The 24,654-nt window shown below is 44.0% G+C and overlaps 1 protein-coding gene across 1 annotated transcript in view; it reads right to left on the minus strand.

Moving 5' to 3' along the window:
- Positions 1 to 24,255, minus strand: part of HCN4 (hyperpolarization activated cyclic nucleotide gated potassium channel 4) — a 122,704-nt gene extending 98,449 nt beyond the window's left edge. Inside the window, 2 exon segments of the mRNA XM_074232674.1 lie at positions 23,325 to 23,653; positions 23,655 to 24,255. Of these exon segments, the coding sequence (XP_074088775.1) occupies positions 23,325 to 23,653; positions 23,655 to 24,062 (737 nt within the window). The 5' untranslated portion in view covers positions 24,063 to 24,255.
- Positions 24,256 to 24,654: the final 399 nt, after the last annotated feature.

Raw genomic sequence — 24,654 nt, forward strand, 5'->3', positions numbered from 1 at the left:
AAGGGTAGATTTTGAGAGAAAGAAAATGCATTCTTTTTTTGTTTATAAGTTTGAAATACCCTTTTGTACATATTGAATATATGAGAAAGAATGGATGAGATCAGAAATAGACTGTTGAAAATTTTAATGCTAAAATAGGGATAGTAAACCAGTTGGCAATGGGGAGACAGTGAGAGTTTTGAGTAGCTAAGAGATATGAATAGAATAGTACATTAGGAAGATTACTAGGCTAGCAAAGTGGATTAGAAAAAGTGATGGTTTTAAGGTGTCAATAAAATACTCAGGTGAAGTTCAGAGAATATTGAAAAATGTCAGACTGGAGCTCTGTGAAGAAGCTTGGGTAGAAAGGCATAGATTTGGAAGTCATCTGCATAGAGGTGATAATTTAAGCCATGGGAACAAGTGAGATCATTGTAGCTGAGAGTGTAGAGAAAGGTCAGAGTAGTGTGGGGTAGTGGACAGAACAGTGAATTTAGAGTCAGAGAATCTGAATTACAATCTTGTATCTGCTATTTACTACCTGCATGACTTTAACAAAAATCATTCTACCTCTCTAGGCCTCAGTTTTCTCATCTGTAAAATGAGGGCAGTCCAAGTCGATGGCTGCTAATGTCCAAGGTCTACCCCAGCTCTAAATTCTATGACTTTTAAAAGGTCAAGGAGACAACCAGTAATAGAGTCCCTGGATCACCCACACTGAAGAGTCAGTCAATGGAGTAGTCAGAGTGGTAGGAGAGAAAAACATTTGGGGGTTAGAGAAGCTGAAAAAAAAGCATGTCAAAAAGAAATCGGGAATCAAAACTTCAAAGGCCAAATAAAAGTCAAAAAATTGATTAAAAAAAAGAAAGTTTCCTAACTATAACAGTTCACCAAAAGTGGAATAAATTATTATAAGCAGAGACCAGATGATTATTTCCATCAATTAATAAATATTTACTAAACATATACTCAATGCCAGGCACCTACTAGGTGCTGGAAATGCAAGATAAAGTATAGAACAATTTGCATCTTCAAAGAGCTCATATTCTATGTTGTAGAAGAGATTCTTGTGTCAGGTATAGGTTGGACATGATGACGTCTGAGGGTCCCTTTCAACTTGGAGATTCTATGAGGATGATTTAAAAATAGAATGGTGAGTAGTCACCATTCTTAATGATTTCAAAAGCACCAAACTTAAGGCAGATAGGTCTTTCTAGAATCTTTCTAGAATGGGAGAGATCTAGGGATCCTACCAAGGTCTTCAAGAAGCAAGTTCTGTTCAAAGTAGATAATGTGATTACCTTCTGTTGTTGAGAGAATGGATGTCTGGGACAAGGACTGGATTAAAGAAATATTTTTTTAGGATGGGTGATGGGAAAAGTCAGATTGACAAGCATGAGAGATAGGAGAGTTAGCTGATATATCAAAGCCAGGAGGGGATGAATAGGGTGGAAGAATTAGTCTTGGGTGGGAACAAAGCCATCTCATCCAATGAGACTGGAGGAGAGAAGAAGAGAATAAAGTAGTTTAGAGACATTGAGGAAAGAGATTGAGAGGTCACTTGGGACTCAGTCTTCCTAGCAAAGAGGGGGTAGTGTTATATGTGGAAAATGAAAGGGAAGAGTAGAAAGTTGGGGTCTTAAGGGAGAGGATGATATATGGAAAAATTGTTTTGAGGGATATAATAGAGTGAATAAGTGATGGGGGTAAGAAGGCTTGCCAAGCAGCCATGAAGGTCCAGTTGAGGTCAAAGAGCATAAATTGTGATAAACATGTTTTAAGTGTTTTTGTTATTTCTTAAAGCGGTATTCCACTTCTTGGAAGAGCAGATGAGGCAAATGGTTGGAGAAGGTTTAGTGGTTGATTAGCACAGTTGAAAGTCAAGGAGGCAGGATATTCAAATCTAAAGAAAAATAAACGATTGAAATTGCTGGAGAGAAAAGTGAAGCTAGGACAGGTCTAAGGAACTAGAAAATAAGGAGGAAATGGGAGATTTAAAGTAAATGAGGGCAAAGAAAAAGTCTGAGTATATTAAGGGTGTAAGAGGAATGGAAGATGGCTAGGTGGCACAGTGGATAGAGCACTGGCCTTGGAATAAGGAGTACCTGAATTCAAATCCGGCCTCAGACACTTAATAATTACCTAGCTGGGTGACCTTGGGCAAGCCACTTAACCCCATTGCCTTGCAAAAATCTAAAAAAAAAAAAAAAAGAGGAATGGAAGGACAAGTAATTGTGATGGGGGGGGTCGTCTTTTAGAATTTTAAATTCTTGAAAACAATGATAAGTTCTATGGTGGCAAGCTGAAGTAGAGATAGAAGTGCTGGTAACTGAAAAGTTCCACATTAGTATGATAACAGGATCTTGAAGTATCTGAGGATGCTGGCAGGGGAAAGGGATAGAAGAGGCTCATAATCTAGGTATTGAATAAAGGTGAGAGGATTGGTATTTCATAGGATCAAAGATTTAGAATTAGGGACCTTAAAGGTCATCTAGTCCAATTATGAAGAAACCGACTTGCTTTATATGATTTGCCTTTAGGAACTCAGTGTAAGTTCAAAAGTCAGGATTTGAACCTGGATCTTCTGATACCTATGACTCTACCTCACAAGGATCAATAAAGAATGAGTGAAAAAAAGCATTTATCTTTTGTCAAACTCTATAAAACTGGACTGTCTGAGTTATTTTTATTTTCTACTCCTTAGTATCTACAATAGACCAAAGAGTAAAATCCTTTTGAAAGTGAAGTGGCGGGCGGCTAGGTGGTGCAGTGGATAGAGCACCGGCCCTGGAGTCAGGAGTACCTGGGTTCAAATCCGGTCTCAGACACTTAATAATTACCTAGCTGTGTGGCCTTGGGCAAGCCCCATTTGCCTTGCAAAAAAAACCTTTTAAAAAAGTGAAGTGGTCCCAGTCTTATTGTTAAATCTAAGTGCTAAGGAAATAAAAAGAAAAGGTGAGATACACTAATTGACAGAGATGGAACATATAAGTTTGACTATAGAATAGATGGAAAGGTCCAGAAGTTCTAAGGATGCAGAAGCAGAAGCAGTGATAAGACTCATGACTCCTTGGGTTACATCAGTAGGTCATACACTGGAGGATGGGTTGGGGGAGGCACAGAAGTGTAGGCACATGCTATGGTCAAGATGATCTTATGAAACAATAGCAGGGCTGATGGTGAGGCCTGGTGGTTAGTACTCCATTTCATGGGAAGGAATAGCATTGATGGCTCCCATTTCATCCAAGTCATATGATAGTCAAGAAGCCTAGCTAGATTCTAGGTATCCAGAAAAGAAGGGGAAGATGAGGGGAAGACAAGGAAAGAAGATTTCCCCTGGTAGTACCATAATAGCTTGACTTTCATAAAAGAGGTTGTGGAGAGAAGGAGGGAATCAAAAGAAAACTGTGGAAGAATTAGCAGGAAGCAACAAGTAAAGGATTCTTCTCTAGACCTTATGAGAAAGCAGGGTCAGTGGCACAAGGAATGGCCAAAACTTAAGGCAAAATTTCCTACTCCTGGGACATGAAGGACTCTAAAAAGAATAAAAGGAAACAGCTGGCTGACCTTTCTGTGCAACAAGCTTTTTGCCCAGACAGTTATTGTGGAAGAAAAGCCTGTAAATCCCTATTATCTGGTCAAATCTAATTTGGGACTAAAGCTGTTCATTATATCTACCTTGACATAATGTATATAAAAACATTTTGTGAATTTCAAAACTCTCTATAAATGTCAGCTGCCATTATCACTATCATTACTCCTAGAGAGCTGATCTCAGAGTCAGGAAGCCCCAAGTTCAAGTTCTGTCTTGAGGAAGTGTGCTCTGGGTAAGTCATTTAATCTTTCAATGATCTAAATAACTATTGGAGACTATAAATTACAAAGAAGATACCATCCTGCATCAGTGGGGGAAGCATCATCATCTGGGAATTATCTATATAAATGAAATAACAGGCTCAGTTCCTATCTCCTTTTGGGTCAGACCAACCCAGATCTTCAGGATGAGGAATCCTCATCTTGAAATTCCTTGAAATTGGCTCCAGGGATTTTGCAATTTAGGGAATCTGCAATTCATTGAGTACCTTATGAATGCTCTCTTGCTGTTATGTATGCAAGTCCATTTAAATCAATCCATCATCAAGAATTTGCAATGTATCTACTGTATGTCCAGGCTTCCCTCACAATAGATAGTCCCCTTGGACATTTGGAAGAAAGTGATTTATCATTCCATCCTGGGAAAGTTCAATCTGGAACCCAGAAGGCAAGATTAGCTAACTTTATAACCTTTCTATTAAAATCTTGCCTTGCCAATCAACACTGACCTTTTTTTGAGAACACTTTGGACGGGATTCCTGATGCCTCCTGGTCTTGCAGTGGAAGGCAAAAGAAGGTAGGATAGACAAGATCTTTTCAGTGTCTCTAGAATTCTCTTTTCTTGCTGAAGGGTCCTGCTAGGAACTGCATCAAGATGTATTGAGATTCTGTCATGTCATTGGTCTTAATCAATAGTCCTGATTAATGAAAATCAATCTCATATGTATGCTGAAAAGAATAATAGGCTTATTGTCAGTGGATGCCCAGATCTGCTGCCTATTCTCCATGTGAAAATTTAGCTAAGTCACTTTGGCTGCATCTTTAATTTCACCACAAAGGACGCTTCCAGTGAGGACCAATGCAGGTCACCATCTTCCCAACATTTTACAGTCTTAGAGAATTGTCTAGAGCATTGCAAAATTAAGTGGCTTGCCCAAGGTCCCAAAAACTATATGTATGAGGCAGGACATGAACCCAGATCATACTTCTCAACTATGTTATTGGGGTTGCTGTGGGGATCAAATGAGACTGTGGTTGGGAAGTGCTTTGGAAATGCTGAGGCTTCATTCTTCTATGGGTTATAAATTTCACAAGGGCAGGGACTGCCTTTTGTCTCCCTTTGTATCCCCAGCAATTGGCACAATACCTAGCTCACTGTAGATGTTTAATAAACATTTATTGATTAATTCCTATAGAGTACTCTTAGAAGAGGATACCCCTACTACCAAAGCTGACCAGCACCTTCTGAGAGATTTATAATCTTAGAGATTTGACTAGATCTCTGAGTGGGTAATTACTTTGTCTAAGCCTTTTATTTATTGGGTGGCTCTTAAATCTGGACCCTCTTGATTCTGAGGCCAGCTCTCTATGCAAACCCTCAAAGAACAAAATAATATTAGCTATCATTGTTCCTTTTGTTACTGAGAAGAAGATTACCATGATATATAGGGAGCCAATCTCAGAGTAGGTGCCTAAATTCAAGGCCCACCTCAGACCCAAAGTGGCCAGGTGACCCTGGATGAAGTCAATCGACCTGTTGATGCTCCAGGAAACTCTCAAGACTTTAAACTAGAGGGCAGTGCTGGTCTGCATTGGTAGATGGAATTTTCTCACCACCAATTCCTACGCCAATGAAATAAAGGAGGAGCCCCAAAAATCTTCATCTTATTATTATTCTACTCCTCTATCTGTTCCGGAGCTGGTTTTCCTCTAAGTGCTCCCCACCATCTCACCTGTGAGGATTACAAAGACTCAGGCTTTGATCTTTTTTTTTCCTAGATAAGGAAACAAGCCCATTAGTATTTGCTGAAGATCTCCTACATGTCTATACCTGGGCAAAGACTTGGGCTGACAGGAGAAGGAAAAATCACCTTGCCTGCCCTCACCCAGCACAGACAGATCCTGATTAGAGGGATAAACATCACAGAATGAGAAACAATGAGAGGGAACATGAAGCAGGATAAACTGTACCGGTCTGAATGTAGCTTCCATGTTTCTACAGCATCTGGCTTGTACAAACCCGAGGGTGGCCTATGCATTCCGATTGGCTTTTGTTTGCCTATCTCTAGCCTCCCTGGGGAAGAGACAGCTCAGAGAATGGAGTGTGATGCTAATGCTTGCCTGCAAGCAGCCACTGCTACCTCAAGCACTGCCTGGGACCCCTCCTCTCTTCAGTCCCAGCTGGGCCAAGGCGCCCCCTCCAAAATCCACCTGAGCCATTGGATTAATCTGTCTGTCTGTTTGATTGCCTAGCTGTCATCTGTCTGTCTACTGACTTTCTGTATATTTGCAGGCTTTCTCAAAAGTCTTAGTGCAGTTTTAAGCTTTAAACACTTATAACTGGATGTGTATAGCCATATTCATGTCCATATACTCCACTCACATGTGTTTGCTTTCCCCATCATTGCCTCATATCTACTTTGTATACATTTGTATCTGCTTGTGTTGACATGTCCTTCAGTGAATGATTGTTTCATTTTTGCTTTTGTAATCCTAATACCAGACATAATGCTGATATATAGTAGGTGCTTAATAAATGAATAATATATATATATAATATATATACAAGCAAAAAATATTTGGGTGGACATATACATATAGATGGAAAAATATATGTAGACACACAAATATAAAGATAATTTAATAGAGGAAGTAGGGTACAGCAGACACAGAGCTTGACATCAAAAAGACCTGGGTTCAAATCCTGTCTCTGCCTCCTACTAATTGTGTGTGACCTTTAGGCAAATTACTGAAGCTCTCCGTGTCCCAGGCAACTTTCTACAATGCTATGTAGCTGAGTCATTGACAGCTTGTGTTGGCAGAGGGAGGTTTCTCATTGAGAAATTGGTAGGGAAGATAAATTCTCCCCTTTTCACTTACACAGGAATGGGCCCATAGAAGGTCCTCAGTAAATATTAATGGAATTGTTTCCTTGTCTAGAAACTAGAGATAAATATCTCAGCCTCCATACTCCCTATACCAATGAAATCAGAGATTTAGTGTTTTTCTTAATATAATTATTTTTAGTCTATCTATCTAATCTATCTATATTTATCTATCTAATCTATCTATCTATCTATCCCCACTGTAAAAGAGATGCTAATAGTGTAATCTTAGACAAGTCATTTTAATTCTCTGGCTTCAATTTCCTCACCTGCAAAATGAAGAAGTGGGGTGAGCTACATGACTTTTGTGCTCCCTTTCATCCTTGAATCTAAGATATATGAGATTCCCCTTTAGGAATGTGACTAGAGCCTTAAGCAGCCTTGACTGTGCCTGGTGAGAATTCAGTTGAAGTAATAGTGATGCTTTGGCACAAAAAGCAAACCACTGCTGGGGAGGTTTAAACCAGGTGGGGATGGTCAAACCCCTGAACCTGTTGAAGAAAATGAGAGTGGATCACAGGAGAAGGGCATCTCAGAGAAAGGACCCTAAGAGCAAAAGTTCCAGAATGGTCCCACCATATGCCACTAGAGGGCCATGAGGCAATTTGCAGGGGTGGGTCGATGTGGGGAGGAAATGTACCCTCCCCCATGTTGGCAACCTAGGGCACAAACCCCATTCACTTTCTGTGAGTTATAGCTCTTAATGTGGCCTACATTCAGAGCTAGCTTATATTTGTACCAATATGGTAATTAAGGACTAAGTTGTGTGGTTCAGGCACAAAGTGTTAAAGAAACCTGCTGGGACAGTCAAGAGAAGCTTTGTGATAAAGGATGTAGGAGAAACCTGGGGGATGATCAGAATCACAAGAATAAAATATCATAGATTCAGAGCCAACAGAGATCATGGGAAATCATCTAATCCAACCCCCTGATTTTACAGATGCAGAAATTAAAGCCCAGAGACAAATCCAAGGTCACCAAGCTATTGAGTAGAAATTGTGAGATTTGAACCCAAATACTCAGTCTCCAGATCTAGGGATCTTTCCACATCATGGCTTGAGAAGGGGATGGTATTCCTGGAAAAAGGAAAGCTATAAACAAAGATTCAGAGGCAGGAACAAATATGGGAATTCTTAAGGAGAGGGACAACATGATGAAACGTACACTTTAGAAAGATTCCTGGAGTCCATCGAATGGGAGGAGGCTGGCTTCCCAGCAAGGGCATGGAGTTGGGTGGTACATAGACAAGTAGGTTGAAGGAGAATTGACAGTGTCTGGCCCAATGTAGGGATTGAAGAAGGAGGAAGAATCAGATGAACGTTCTATGTTTTCAGCCTGGATATGAGAGTAATGATAAAGACAGACCCACATGAGATCTGGGAAGGAAAGTCAAGTCCCAGAAAGGTTAGGGAGTCTATCTAAGGTCACAGAGTAAGATGGCTATGGGGCTGAAAGTCCAAGCCTCTGGCTATATGCCCACCCTGATGGATGTTGCTTTTTCTTTGTGAAGTAGGCTCCAGGAGGAGTCTGAGGTTTCATCTCCTCCTGTCAGGAAGGTCAATGAGGGAGCCTCATGCATTTCCTACTGGTTTCTGCCCTGTATCTCTTTCCTGTGATGCTGGGATATGACTTCCTGAGTTGGGGCAGCCTCCCTAACAAAGACGTAAAAGACAATGTATTATTAGCCATTCCTGTGTGTTATGTATTCATTTCTGAAAGACTCATTCACACAGACATAACACATCCACCCACAAGGAGAAATGCTTAGACAGACATAAAATCATTGAACAGTCAATTATCAACCCCACACCCAGCTGATACCATCAAATGTGGAGACTGGGTGCTTCACTGACTTGGATGGGTAGGTGAGTGGGGAGGAGCAAGAGCTCCGTACCTGGGCTTATTGATTAATCAACAATTCACGGCTCTATGCTTATTACATGCTCAGGTCTAAACTGAACTATACCCTATGCCACCCTAAAGTCCCTGATCTCAGGGAGCTCTGAGTCTGTTTGGAAATTTTGATGTGCAGACTTAGTACTGAGATACACTATGTGATCTAAACATGGACTGAAATCAGAATGTTTTCTCTGTTTTTCTCTTTCCACCCCCCCCTCTGTGTGTATGTGCATGTGTGTGTGTGTATGTGTGTGTCTTTCTCTGTCTCTCTGCCTCTGTGCCTGTCTATCTGTCTCTCCCCCCCCCTTCCTAAGCCCCAGTTCCAAATCTTTACCTGGATAGCACATAGGTGTTTCGAATTCAATGTGTCCAAATTAGAACTCACTGTCTTTTCTCAATAATCTGTCCCTCCTCCAAACTTCCGTATTCCAGACTAGGTTATCACCATCTTTTCAGTCTTCCAGGTCACACAAGGAATCATGGACTATTCCCTCTTTTTCACTCTACTCCCATATCTAAGTGCCACATTCTGTTGATTCTATTTTCCTTTTATACATCCCATAATCCCCTAACGGAATAGGTGAATGAGAATACTTCATTCCAATAGCCATGAAGACAGCTGAAGCAAATGACATGGAGTGCTTAGAGTTTGGTTAGATATTAAAGATGTCAAGGTCATTCACTACATCTAGAGCCATCCCCAGTTGTCTTGACTCTGTCTTGACACTGGATCATGATGATTTTGGAAGAGAGTGAGGCCGATGACTTCATGCAGCTCTGCCTCACTTACATCCAATTTACGAATGAATCAAATGATATCACCCATATCACTTCACCATGTAGTGATGTCATTTTGATCTTCATCAGTAATAAAGGACAAGAACCAACCAACTACAATCACCCTAATTTGGGCCTTCATCATTTCTTTCTCAGATTCAATAACCTCTTCATTAGTTTCCCTGACTCCATTCCCCCCAACCTTCAATTCATGCTCCACACAGCTACTAAATTAATATTACAAAAGTGCAACCCAAACCATGACATTCCTATTGTGGGGTCCCTATTGGTGAAAGTCATATTGGGATTCTTCTAGCAGTAAAAGCCATGAATAATGTGGGTTTCCTGGTAAAAGTTTCTATCAATGAAAGTCATAATAATAATAATGATGATGATGATGATGATATAAGAGTCCCTATCAATGAAAGCCATGAATAATACAAAGCAAGATTAATGTAAACCAAAAGAAAATACACTGACTGGGACATGACTTCAGTGACCAATACAAGGCTTCACATGCCCAGAACTCCAGTCCAAACAGCACTGATATGGCACCCAAGTGTCTGGAACCAGTCTGTGCAGCATATACCCCAAAATATCAGCCAATCCACACTATTATGCCCTGTGACTCCTCTTCCATTTGTCTGATTTCTATAATTACCATAAGGGGTTTTTGTTTGGGGGGGGTGGTCTTTGCAGGAATTCCAATGTTATCTAGCCAAATTGCCCTGATGTATTTTTTATTATTAAACTGGAGTTCCCCAGCTTCTTTCTTTGGTATCACGTTGAATCCCTTGTTTGGGGGGAGTCGGATATCCCACCGAAGGGGACTTTTCAGGCTCCCTTTTGCCACAAGAATAAAAAACAAATTCTCCTTATTGACATGTAAAGGCCTTCATTAATTGCCCCATGCTGGTTTCCATGATGATTCCAAATTCATTTCCTTTACACATTCTACATCCCAGTAAAACTGAACAACTTGCTGTATCCTGTATATGACATGCCATCTCCCACATGACCCATGACTTTGGACAGGCAGGTGATCCATCAAGCCTGGATGATCTTTCTCCTTGCCACTTCCTCTCAGATCCCCGGAATCAATTCGAAGTTCAGCTCAAACACCATTTCCTTGAAGAAGCTTTTCCAGAGTTGTTAGTGCTCCACTTTCCCTCTCCAACTCCAATACTTTATATAGAGTTATCTGTCTACACATTGCTTCCCTCTGACAGAATGTAAGCTCTCGGAGGGCAGTATAGTTCTGGTACTTATAGTCACTCAATTAGTATGTATTTGTTCAATTGAATTGAACTAATGAATTATATCATGATCTTGTGTCTTGCAACCCTGAGTCATTCTGAATTCATGGAGAGTCCCTGTTCTTTGACTATCTATATATACTTCAGGGCTAACTCTGAAGTTTCCTTGGCAGACAAGAGGCAGAATTTGTTTGATTTCCATTTTGGTGCTTATGTGTCAAAATCTCCTGTCTTACTTCTTCCATGAAGACTTTTTTCAAACTCCTACTCCCTTCCTCTTAAATCAAATGATCTTTGTGTATAGAACCCTCTCTCATCCAGTAATCATTATGTGTAGACCCCCTCTCTCACCCCTATTAGATACCACGGTCATAATCATAGAATTCTAAATTTGAAAAGGACCTCAGCCAAATCATTAATGTCCTCTACACAGAATCTGGCAAGTAGTTTGTCTAGTTTCAACTTAAAACCTCTAATGAGGGAGAATCTATCTTCAAAACAAGACCCATAGATTACAGACACAGCTCTTTTAGGAAAATTTTCCTGATCTCAGGACTTAATTTATCTCCTTATAGGTTTTATCTGTTGCTCCTACTTAATAGTAAAAAAATACTTTAAGATTTGCCCAGCACTTTACAAATATTATCTCATTTGAGCTTCACAATAACCTAAAAAGGTAGAGGCTATGAATATCTCCTGTTTATACATAAGTAAACTGCAGTAGGCAGAAGTTAAGTGACTTACACAGGGTCACACAGCTAGTCAGTGTCTAAGGCTGGATTTGAACTCAAGTCCTCCTGACTCAACACTGTAGCCACCATTCCACCTAACAGTACTAGGTGTTTCTAGTTCCATATGGATGAAAGAGAATAAACCAATTACCTCTCCACATGACAGACCTCCAAAACCAATTTCAACATTGCCCTCTTCTGAATATTCTTCAGCTCAACTATGCCCTTTCTAAAATGCCATGTCTAGAATTCTGTCAAGACTTTCACATTCCTGATCCTGGATACTATGCATCTCTTGAGCCAATCTGAGAGAGTATTATGTTTTGGGGGTGTATCATACTTCATATTTGTAGTCCACTAAGACCCCCAGATCTTTTTCAGGAAAACTACTTACTAGCCATCCCAGCTATCTCCCTCATCTGGTACTTGTGAAGCTGTAAATGTCCCAATGGCATTTTATCATTGTTTGGTTCCGTCAAGATCTTTTTAAAATCCTGACTGTCTGGCAGTGTGTTAGTTACCCCTCTCAGATTTGTGTCATTTGAAAACGTGATAAGCAAGTCATCCATCTACATTTAAGTACCGAAAATATTAAACTGCAGAGGGTCAGGTTACTGGACCACTCCATTAAATACCTGCCTTCAAGGTAGCGTGGGACTTTAAATGACTAGTCTTTAGGACTGGCTATTCAATTGGTTCTGAGTCTATCTAATTGTCTTTTAATTTAGTCCACATCTTTTCCATAAGAATATGAAAGAATGAGTCTGTCAAATGATTTGCTAAGAACAACTCCATTGTTATCCTGTTGTTCTATTATTCTCTTGTTCTCTAATTGTTTCCTGTGCCTTATTTCTCCAATAATAGACCATCCTATTGTGACTGTACTTTCACAATGAGTTCTAATAAAACTCAGTAATCATTCTTAAGGTATTAGTTAAGGTCCCTTCCAAATCCGATATTCTGTGCTTATGAGCCTAGTATCTAAAGAAGAGTCAGGAGATATGTACATAGAGAATTCTGTTATCCATCAATCAGAAGTTGTCTTCTAGCCTCCAGAAAAACAGTGTGCGTAACTTAGAGGTGGTCATTCCAACCAAGGTTTCTGAAGGGGATTTAGGGTTCAAAGAAGGGCAAATGAGGGGGCTATAGCATCTCTGTCTAAGCCTCCCCAATCAGGATTGCACACCCTACATAAGTCTTTGCAAACTCATCCAAATAGGGGGCAGGCAAAGGGCATCACTGGCCTCTCTCAAAGAGGAGTCCTGAATCACTGGTGGTGCATCCCAACCAATTCAGATCAGACACAATAATCTAGGGATCTGGAGAAAAGCAGAATGGGGGAAAGGAAGCAAAGGGACTAAAAAAATCACACAATTCTTAGATTATCTGTTGGGAATAAGCCAGTTTAGTTTATAAGCATTTATTAAGTCCCTACTATGGGGGAGGAATTGTGAAAGATGCTGAAAACACAAAGACAAATAAAAATTCTTTAGGTTCATAAAGATTTTGCATCATACTGGGGGGAAGGAGTGATATAGACATGTAAACAGAGAAGATAGGTCGCTAGATAGAAAGACAGATGTAGACAGACAGAGATAGCTAGGTAATTAAATAAGTAGCTAGAGAGATAGATAACTGGATAGATAGATAGATAGATAGATAGATAGATAGATAGATAGATAGATAGACAGACAGACAGAGAAGTAGGTAGGTAATTAGATAAAAAGTGAGGTAGGTAGCTAGATAGGGAAATAGCTTGTTAGGGAGGGAGGTAGATAAAAGGATGAATAGATTAGATAGAAAAGAAAGAGAAAGAAAGAGAGAGAGAGAGAGAGAGAGAGAGAGAGAGAGAAGTAGGTAAGTAGGGAGATAGAAAGCTAGGTAGGTAGATAGCTAGATAAGGAAGTAGGTAGATAGATAAATGGAGAGAGAGATGGATAGAAAGATAGATGTGTGAGAGAGATAGTGTGAGAGAGAAAGAAACAGAAAAAGATAGAGACAGATAGACAGAGACAGAGAAACAGAGGGATAGAGAGAGAGAATTGGAAGAGGAGAAAAGTAGAAGAACTAACAATCAAAGAGAAGTCTCCATGAGATGGGCGTGATTAGAGAAACTTGAAGAAAGCCATGCATTCTAAGAGGCATAATTAAGAAAAAAGCATATTCCAGGAACCAAAGACCATCTGTATAGAGGCACATGAGTGGGACATGCACTACTGAGTTTATGGAATAGTGCTAGACCCAGTCTGCCTGAAAAGTAGTGTATATCAAGGACAATAATGGTTTTAAGCTTGGAAAGAGAGTCTGGAGTCAGATGTGTCAAGCTGAAGAGTCTGGAGGCACTGGGGAGCCACTGACATCTAATGAGCAGGTAAAAGAGGCATGGCTGGACTTGACAGAAACCACACAGTGGTTCAACTGTTTTCCAACATTGAAAATCATATGACATAGCGGTTAATATGTCAGAAAGACCTGGGTTCAACTCCTGTTTCTGACACATGATGATAATGTTTGTACTTCATTCTCAAAGAAGACCATGACATCAGGAGGTGATACCATGACAAGCATGTGAATTGGATTTGAGTGAGGGGGACTCTGCTAAGTCACCAGCCTCACTTTCTCCTCCAGAGCCATCTGGATCCAGTGGCCAGATATGAATCAGGATAATTGGAGATTGTCCTGTTGCAAGGCAATCAGGATTAAATGACTTGCTCAAGGTCACACAGCTAGTGAGCACCAAGGGTCTAGGGTTAGATTTAAACTCCCATCATCTTGACTCCAATGCTGATGCTCTATCCACTGCACCACCTATCCACTGCACTGCCCTTCTGACACATACTTACTCTAAGATCAGGGGCAAGCTACTTAGCCTCTCCAGTGCTCTTTGTAACTCTCCAAGCCTAAGAGTCACAGAACTGTCTTTCTGAATGGGACATTTCCATACTAGGAGAGAAAGGAAAAGAATTGGGGGGGGGGAGGAAAGGCAGGAGGGGGAAAGTGCCAATATTAACCTATCTTATACCCAATAAAATTTTCTGCATTGCCTATCCCTTCAAATAAGTCATATCCAAGGCAGGAGTAACAATGAAACATTAGTCTGTGAGTTCCTTGAAGACAGTGACTGTCTTTTGCTTTTCTTTGTATACCGGAGTTTAGAGCACTGCCTGGTTCAAATAGTAGGTGCTTAATAAATGTTTATTGACTGACTCACTTGACAACAGGGAGGAATATCTTTATGAAAGCTCCTTCCTCCAGAAAGCTCTCCCTGTTTAATGTTACCAGAATAATCTTTCCTTTTTCCTACAGTCCATCAGCGTTAATGGTCTGCTGGGTCCATAGGATTTTAAATAAATTAATCTGTGTCATAAATGCACTAGAAGAATTTGTTATTTAATGGAACCTAGGGGTGATTGCTTCCATAAAGTGAACAATTCCTCCCTTCTCTCCTCCCCCCACCCATATACAGTAATTTATCTCACTTGGAAATTCTGCATTTCTTATGTCAGATTTTCTTAAAGTTGGAGCTACCTGAATACAGTTAACATTAATTGGCACTTGATTATAGGCAGCTTTTTAAGGGCCTTGAGATGGTTTGGGCTGAATGCTCTGTCTGCTCTCACTAGAACATAAGCTTCTTGAGGTCAGAGTCTGAGTCTTCAGTTTCCTGTAGTTCCCCCCTAGGTCAGTGCAGGTCACAAGTGTGTGTCCAGGACCAATGATTGAAGTAGATTCATTGAATGCTAGGAGATGTCCATGGTTTCCTTTTAGCTCATCTCTTCTGCTTGGGAGTGGGAGGGGCAGGTGATGAGTGAGCAACTTATGGGAAGAAGGCGGGGGGACCCTATAAGGGCTATCTTAACAGGAATACATTTCCTCTCTCAATCTTAAGCTGGCTGGGCAGATTGTAGGCTTTTTGATAAAAAAAAAAAAAACAGTGGTACTAATGGGACTGGCTATCATGACTGATTCTGCTATCACCCTTGCAGCTGTCAGGAGAGCCACTCCAAAGCCTAAAATTCCTTTCCATGCCTAGTGTCGCCTCTAGGCTGGTTTACTGACACCAAGGCAACATCTGCTCCTTCTCTGAAATCTCATACCAATGCTTCTTATCACTGAGATTCCCTCTGCCTACCCCAGCCTTGTCCCCCCTGCTTCCCACCCCCCCATCACCCCATTCACCTTGACCTGTTTATTTTCCAATTTTTCCATAGGGATGCCACAGTCAAAGGAAACCTAATTGATTAATGGGTACCTTGCAACCACCTTACTCCTAACATTAATTAACACTTCTTGTCTTGGAAGGATGGATTTGATCCAGGGAGTCACAGACAAGGTTGGCCAGAGATGCAACAGGAAGCAGCTCTGACCAGGAAGGAGATATTTATTACCCTGAGTTTCTAGGATGTTATCAGATTGCTCGGGCCCAGTCAACCTACAGAAATCAATCTACAAGCATTAACTGTGCCTTAATCAGCTCACAACTAAGTGAGCTGGGAAGACAAGGAAAGAAGTCAGTAGTTTGGATTTGGAGTTTGTTTTCTTTGGAAACAGTTTTAGCTAGAACAGATAGGAATGTAATCAAGTATCACCATATGAAATAGAGAATAAGTAATAAATATTGGGAACAAAAGAGATGGAAGTTCATTCATTCAATCAATGCATCCAATAAACATTTATTAAGCACCAACTATGAAACAGACACTTTGTTAATAGTGGGGATACAAAGAGACAAAAACAAGCCCTGTCCTCAAAGAACTAGTTCTGCCCTCAAATCCTAGGGATCTAAAGATGGAAGGAAACCCAAAGGTCATCTTATATAAAGCCCCCCTCTTCTTAGAGATGACAAAACAGAAGCTAAGTGATTTGCCTAGGGTCAGATGAGCAAAAGTGACCGTTACGATTGGGATAGTGAATATGACTCTGAAACCAAATTCCCTTCCAAGGAATCATACTGCCTGGTCTCCTGTAGGGTGGTGGACTGGAAGTGAACATTAATAGAAGAACAAGATTTAAAGAGGATTTGAGGAGGGAAACGAGAGCTCAGGTAGAGAAGACAGCATGGGAATTTTCAAAGAGGCAGGAATGAACAAGGGTCTACATGAGAGACAGCAAGGAGACTGGCTTAGCTCAAAAGGAAGGTAGACATTAGAATTCTTTAACTTCTCTGCAAAACACTTATGAGTCTGAAAAAAAAATGTGATCAATGCAAAGACCCAAGCAAGATTGCAGAGGAAATATCCTGTCTGCCTCCTGACTGAGAGACCTTCTGGAAATGACCAATGTGGCAATTTGTTTTGTTTCACTATGCATGCTTATTTAAAAGGGGTTTTGGATTTTTTTATTGGCAGAAAGGTGGGTGAGAGGAAAAGAAAATAAATGTATATTTGAAAAAAATTTTAATTAAAAAATATTTTTGATCTCCGTGAGTCAGCCATCAAGTGAGGGGAGGTAAACTCTGGGTGAAGAGTGAACTAAGTTCTGGGGAATGGGATGGATGGAGATGTAAAAACTATAAAATAGGTTCCAAGCTATAAAATAGGTGTCTGTGGACAGTGGGCAGTGCTAGGCTTGGCATGCTAGAGAAAAAAAGTCATTGAGAAGGCATGGGGGCCATGGCAGAGGACCTTGATCCTCTTGGACACAGATAGTCAGGACCCACACAGGGTCAAGATGAAAATCAAGGGCAATTTGTGTGCCAGCAATTGAGTCAGGTATGAGGAAGGAAAGAGAAGAAGACCATCAGAATGGCCAACCAGCATCTTCTCTTGCCATTGACTCTCTGTTTCTCTGTACTTAATACAGAGCTATAGCAAGGAAACTCAGTCAAGTCTTCTGAATTCTGTGCTGTTTCCCTTAGGATACTGATCATTACTGCCCTCAATAGAGCCCACTTTTTCATTCTTGCAAATGTATGTGTCTAGAAGCCAAGGAACCCCCTTTAAGGTGGTCAGCAACCCGCAGGCATATGAGTTCCAAGTTCCTCTCTCAGAAAACATTAGTATGAGCTCTTTCAGGAGATCTGGCCTGGAATCTACAATAAATGGACAGTTCAATCCCCCGAGACCAGGGTTAGCACGTCTTCACTGCTCAAGAAAGCTGTTTGGCTTGGCCTGGCAGAGCAGGCTGACAGCACCTTTCAGACAACTAACCTTGGAATTCCCCTTTGCATCGTGGCTCCTCTTCCTCCTCCCAGGCCTGCAAACTGTCTGTTTCATCTTGAAGGCTTTGAACTCACACTGACAGTCACTCCCAGGAGGACTGGGAAGCCTAAGAAATGGTTTCTTTCCCCTTCCCCAAGGAAAGTATCTGGCACATAATAGGTCCTTAATAGATGCCGGTTGACTGACAGACTGTTGGTCATATTTGACCACTCAGATCAGCCACCAGCCTTTTTCCCTATCCCCTCTTCTTCTCCTCTTCCTCATCCTCCTCCTTCCCTTCTTTCTCCTTGTTTGGCTTATTTCAAGCGCTGCAGCCCATGGGTAATAGAACTCAGGTGCAACACATTCTCCCTACACTGTCACTCCTATGATAACCCAAGGAGGAGATGGGCAAAGAAGAGTCAGAAAGAGCTAGAAAAATGGTGTCTTATTCCCTAGGATCCCTGCTTTTGCACCTATCTCCCGGACAAGAGGGACCTCAACCCTAAGAGCCGTGCTCTCGACTGACTCTAGCCCACATCTTGTACTGTTGTCCTTTGAGTGGCAACTATTACCAAAGGATTCCAGGGTCCTCCATAAGTCTGAAGATTAGCAATGGAGATTTCCCTCCTTTTGAAAACAGAGCTAAGAGAGAAAATAAAGGGGATGAGGAGCCAGGGAACTCTGCCTGAATTAAAGAAAGGTAGTAGGGGCGGCTAGGTGGCGTAGTGGATAAAGCACCGGCCTTGGAGTCAGGAGTACCTGGGTTCAAATCCGGTCTCAGACACTTAATAATTACCTAGCTGCGTGGCCTTGGGCAAGCCACTTAACCCCATTTGCCTTGCAAAAACCTAAAAAAAAAAAAAAAAGAAAGAAAAGAAAAAAAAAGAAAAGAAAAAAAAGAAAAGAAGAAAGGTAGTAGGTGGCCCCAGTAGGAACTCAGAGAGGCATGCATTCTCTCTTCCCAGATCACCAAGTTGAGAAGGGGCTAGAATCCACAAGGAGCCAAGGTAGGGAAGCCCCCTTCCCTGTCATAATCAATTTCTTCTACTTGGCTGAGGATATCTTTTTCCCAAGAGCCTCCTGGAGAACTCTGATCTTAACCCAGGAATCTAGAAAGCAGTGTTTTTCAATCAAAAGAGCTGATAACTTTAAGTGAAATAGTTATTGCAGGAGCACCAAAGATTAAGAAAAAAGGCAACCAGAAAAAAGAAAGAAAAAGTTTTTGTTCTTGCTTGAAAGTGAAGGCAGCTACAGGATTATCATTTGTTTTACCCAGATCCAGGGTTCTTCATTTTTTTTGTATGTCCTGGACCCCCTGGGTACTGTCTGGTGCAGCTTAAGACCCTTCTCAGAATAATGTTTTTAAGGCATACAAATCAAACATAAGATGACAAAGGAAATCCATTATAGTATAGCTCCCAAAATACTTTCCGAAAGCAACTTCATGGGCCTCAGTTTAAGACGAAAGGAAATAAATATTTATTAAGTACCTTCCATATACCAGACTTTGTAAGGGTTTTACAGATATTATCTCATTTAATCCTCATACCAACTCTGGGAAGAAAGTGCCATTTTTATTTTTATGTTACAGTTGAAGAAACAGTTCAAATGTGAGTTTCTGGAGGGTAAGAACAGGTTTGGAACTTCTCTTGGTATCAACAACAATTAGTATAGTACCTGGTGCTAATAAATGTTAAATAAATGTTTGTTGACTGAGTATGGAGAATCATGCTGCTGCCTTGCTCTCGATACCTAGAGGGAGATTCCCCGAGTATCACCTCCCCACATCAGGCATGAGAATATAAACCAAGGCATCAAAAAGGGAATTCTGTGGGATCAGTCAGAAGTTGGTCTTTATTGGAATCTAGCCTGTGACCTTCTTAGAGGTAAAATACGGGCAAGCACACATGTGTACACTTACATATATGGACATAGGGACTCAAGAACACATACAAACACATATAGATTGAGATTATGGAGGAAAATGTAGGTACACACAAAGACACAGGTGCCTAGACACACACACACACACACACACACACACACACACACATACACACAGACTCAGTGACTCAGACACATAAAGAGACCAGGGGACATATATATAGATACTCAGGTTGATTTAGGCATACGTGTATCAGAAGTGTACAGATACACACATACATCCACACAGACCTTTAGTGAGCATGACTAATAAAATGAACTAAATCAAACACTCCTGCATCTAAATGTTTGTTAAGGTCAACTTAGCTTATGTGCACCAGCCTGAATTTCTCTCTGTCTCTCTGTCTCTCTGTCTCTCTCTGTCTCTCTCTCTGTTTCTGTCTTGTCTTTCTCTGTCTCTCTCTTTTTGTCTCTTTATCTCTCATATTTTGAATACCTATTCCATTTATTTAAAGTTTCCACCCCTTGAGCCCTGGTCTCTAGGGCTGAGAGCAAGGAATCCTGCCAGGGCCTAGGACAGGCGGAGTAGGAATAAAGGGAAAAGCCAGTGGGCTTGAAAGCATCCAGAAATCAAAATACCAGGCCCTTTTCTCTTAGGGGGAAAAAAAGTTTAAAAAAAAAAAGCAGGAAGAAGGGAAGATCTGACTCTAAACAGACTAACAATAGAAGAAAGTGCTAAATGAACCAATGGGAAGAAAGGTCCATAACAAGGGAGAGACCAAAACAGTCCCCAAAAAGGGGATCCGGAGACATATATTGGATTGCTGAGGGCCCTCAGAGTTTCACACCAATCCAGGCCTCTGCTAACGCACACCTTAGTCACTCTCCAGGGAGCTGTTGATGCTGGGAAACAGCGGCTGCCTCAGATCGCCTTAACTCCAAACTGCAAACTCAATCTATCATGGCGTGCCAGCTCTTCTCTATTAAACCAATTCTGCTGGATCAATGCTTCTTCCCCGTTAAAAATTATGAATAAATCTCCAAGTGTCCACAGAAAGTGCTTCCATAAATCTTGATGCGGGATACATACATTGGAGTTGCGCTGGTGTGCAATCAACCATGCATGGGCCAGGAATAAACTCCAGTAACTAATGAACAGAGGGGGCTGGGCTGGATGGTGAAAGAGTCATCAAGATTATGGAAACCTAGACACGAATCTGTCAATCCTTCAGGACCTCTAAGGTTGAGCTTCTCTCTAGAGAAATCCAACATCCAGAGGCAGTATAGTAGAAAAGGGGGGAAAAAAACCTAGATTCAAATAAACTACATAATTATGGGCAAATTGTTTAATGGCTTCAAGACTCAGTCTCTTCATCTATAAAATGGGGATAATCATACTTAAAAAACTTAACAAGAAGAGAACTTTGTAATCCTTAAGGTGATCCAGAAATGTGAACTGTAAGTCTGACTAGGGAAGGTGAGAGTGAAGCAGACTAATCATTTCTCTTCCACTCTGTCCCAAGATATGCAGAATGAAAGCTTTCAAGCCTATATTCAGAACCCAGATTGATCATTTCAGAAAAAAAACCCACTTGCTCCTCTCTTCCTGCCGTTCATAAATCTGGACATGTTCTTTCCCTTGTTCTGTTTCCAGGCATCCCGTGGTTAGGGAGATTTCACTGCAGGAGTGAAGAACAGGCAAGTGGACCGATGGACAAGAATAGATGGCATTGATAAGATGTCTTAAGCTTTTTCAAAGCTTTTTAATTATATGATCTCATTTGATTTAGCTACAAAGACAATCTGGCCATAGAAAGGGAGTTTGGGGCCAAAAACCAGGTCCTGGGTCTTCAAGATGATGGGTGAGGAGAGTCTTCCAGAGTGTATTTATACATAAGAAAGAGGGGGTAGTTGGGAGGGTGAGAAGTGGTAAAAAAAAAAAAAAAGGACCAGGGAAAATGAGTAAGATCATAAAAATGGGTACCCAGTAATAAATGCACTAGCAGGAATAAGGTCAGCCCCCAAATAAATAAAAATGTAGTTGATCAGGTGAGATGGCAGCTAGGGGAAGGTACTATGGTTACAATGTGGGGCCTTTGGGCACACTCCTTCCATCCATATGAAGGCTCAGGGTCTCCCTGAGATACAGTCTCTTGTATCTGTGATTCCTTTCAGAGGTCAGAAGAGAATAAAGATAGCCAAGGAATCATCCACCAAGCAACCCATTTAAACACAAGCCCTGCCACCTTCTCTCACAAGCTTGCTCCTGTCATATGATGGGAGGGGGTCACTGGGGAGCCAAAGGTGGCATGCGGCAGTGTCTCCGGAAACCCCCTAGGGCTTTGCCCTAGGCAAACACGGCTTGGTGTTTGCCACTATTTGCTTAGCTGGCCCTGCAGATCACCGATCTCCCCTTTCTCCCCCCCCCCCCACTTGGGGAGAATGGTAGAGGCAAGCAGTCCCAAAAATACAAAGAGGTCCCTGATCACTACCTATTTTAAGAAAAGAATCTGGCTTCACTGGACATTCCCAGCAAGAGAATCTCGCTCATTGGATGAAAAATGTCTTTGCTCTCATTACAAACCTGGCTTCCCTGGAGTTTGCAAAGACAGCTCTGAGCTGAGAAAGTGCTCATTAAGACAGGCAGACAAGGCAGGGAGGGAGAAAGGAAGGGAGAGAAAAAGAAGTCAGAGAAAAGGCTATGTTGGGGAGTCCCAGGCTGAAAACCAGCCGGGCTACCCTTCCTACCCCCCCCCCAGGAAAGTAGGGACCTGGTGGAATGGCCCTGCTCAGTCTGGTGCCCATAATCCAGTCTAAGAGCGGCTATTTCCAGAACAGATGCTTTCCTGACCTCAACTGGCCAGCACCAGGATCTGGAATCAATAGACAGTCTATACTTTTCAGGAAACATCCCACCAGACTTGATGGATACTTGGCTCCTCAGAGACAGAAGACAGGAGATGATATGGGGGGGGGGGGCTTGTAGTCATTAGCATCCAGTGCTTTTGGCACTGGAGACCAGTTACTCTCCAGGGTTGAGACCAGTCCCCGTGGCCATTTGGAGCATCAGGAAGTGGATGTTATGGGATGTCCAGAATGCTCCTGAATTCTTGGACCGGCCTCTTCCCATCAGGAAACCGGGTATCTTGCTGATCTCAGCAGGCAAGGTCATTCAGCCTTCCTCCTTCTGGACCCGGCAAGAAGCCCTGGGCTCTCAGCTGAGTGGGATGCTAGCATAGGGCAGGGGGGGCAGGGAGCTGTAGCCTCATTTCACCGTGTTTCCAAACCAAGGCTATGTCTATGGCACCATTAGCTGCACTAGCCAAATGATCTGGTCCCTTCCCTGGCAGTGGGCAACCTCTCCTCCAACTGCAGGTGTTCGGCTCCCCAGGCACTGCCCCAGATCCCCTCCTCCCCCAGTGGTGCCCACCAAGAAACTTCTCTGAGTCTCCAAGGCCCCAGGGGCAAGACACTCTGCAGAGTTAGCGGTGGTGCCTTCCCCGGTTCCCAGTAAGCTTTGTGACCTGGTGCCAGTTGCAGCGCCTGCTACTGCAGCTCTCACTGGACCTGTGTCGCTCAACTCTGTAGGCCTCATGGGGCTGCAGCCCCCGTGTCCAGATCACCGGGGCCTCCACGGGGCCGGGGGGGCAGAGACAGGGCTGCCAAGGGCACCGGGCTGGGTGGGCTCGCTCTGCCCCTAGGCCATGCTCCCCTGGCTCCGGGCATCGGGACTGTGGGCCAGAGAAGGACCCGGAAAGGAGCAGGAGCGGACGGCCTGAGAAAAGTTGCCTGGGTCGGGCGGGGGCGCATCCGAGGCTGCGGGCTTCTCTCCCGACCCACTGAGGACAGAGAAAAGTTGGCTCGGCCGAAAGGCGGGTGAAGGGGGCAGAGGCCGGGAAGCGCGCCCTTCGTGGGGGAGGGGGCGGGCGGCCAGGGCTGGGCCCCAGTCCTTCCTACCTGAAGTCGCTGTAAGGATGGATAATCCAAAACCCGGCCGACTTCACCCTCTCCTGCTCGCGCTCCACGGCCTTCTGGCTGCCGAACATCCTCAAGGAGAATTTGTTGACCCCTGGCTGGAGCATGGCTCCAAACTGGCGCTGCATGAAGCCCGCCTGGCCCAGCCTCGCCTCTTCGTCGGGGACGATCTGGTCGCCCCCCGACCCCGCTTCCACTTTGATGCAGGTGGCAGAGGAGCCGCTGGGCTGCTCGGCGGCGCCCGAGGGCCCGGGGGACCGGCCCGGGGGCTCGGGGGGCTCGGGCTCCCCGGCCAGGCCCGGGGGGGCTCTTGTCCTCGCCGGGGGTCGCCTCGCCCTCGCCGATGAGGCGCTTCCCCTCGGCCGAGTCTCGCAGGTGGCAGCTCCCGCCGGCCGCCCCGCCGCCGCCGCCGCGGCTGCTCAGCGAGGACAGGCTCCCTCGGAAGCGCCGGCAGTCCCCGTTGGTGCTGGACTTGGCCGCCCCGCCGCCGCCGCCGCTGCCCACCTCGGTCTCCATGACGCCCGCGGCCGCGCTCCGGGGCTCCCCGCCGCCCGCCGCCGCCGAGGGCGAGGGCAGGGGCCGCAGGCGGATGCTCTTCCTGCGGGTGCCCTTGTGGCTCTCCTCCTCCTCCTCCTCCTCGTCCATGATCCAAGCCTTGGGTCCCACCTGCTGCGGGAGGCTGTAGAGCCGCTTGCGCATGGACGGCGGCAGCTTGTCCATGGCGCCCGGGGAGGGAGGGAGGGGGGCCTGCGGGGGACCCCCGCGGGCGGCTCAGGGGGCCGGGGTGCCCGCCCGGGGCATGCCCTCCGCCGCCGCCCTCAGCAGCCCATGCCCGTCCGGCCGCAGGCTGGCCGAGGGAGGGAGGAGAGCGGGAGGGATGGAGAGGAGGAGGAGGAGGAGGAGGAGGGGGGAGGAGGGGGAGGAGGGGGAGGAGGGGGGGAGGAGGGAGGCAGCCCGCCCGCCGCGCCGCGCCCCCTTCCCGGGGGGCGGGGTGTCCCCCAGCCGCCCCAAGGCGCGGCGCTCAGGGGCGCGGAGGGGCGCCCCGCCTCCCCGCGGGGAACAAAAGGCGCCGCCGCCGAGACCGGCAGCCGGGCATGGGCAGCGCAGCCGCGGCGAGGAGGGGGAGGAGGAGGAGGAGGAGGAGGAGAGAGGAGGAGGAGGGAGAGAGGAGGAGGAGGAGGAAGAGGAGGAGGAGGGAGAGAAGAGGAGAGGAGGAGGGGGAGGAGGAGGAGGAGGGGGAGGGGGGGAGGAGGAGGGGGGGAGGGGGCCCGCCCCGCACTGCCCGGCCTGCTCTGCCCGTGGGTCCCTGGGT

Source organism: Macrotis lagotis, chromosome 4 (assembly GCF_037893015.1).
Source record: "Macrotis lagotis isolate mMagLag1 chromosome 4, bilby.v1.9.chrom.fasta, whole genome shotgun sequence".
NCBI classification, from domain to species: domain Eukaryota; kingdom Metazoa; phylum Chordata; class Mammalia; order Peramelemorphia; family Peramelidae; genus Macrotis; species Macrotis lagotis.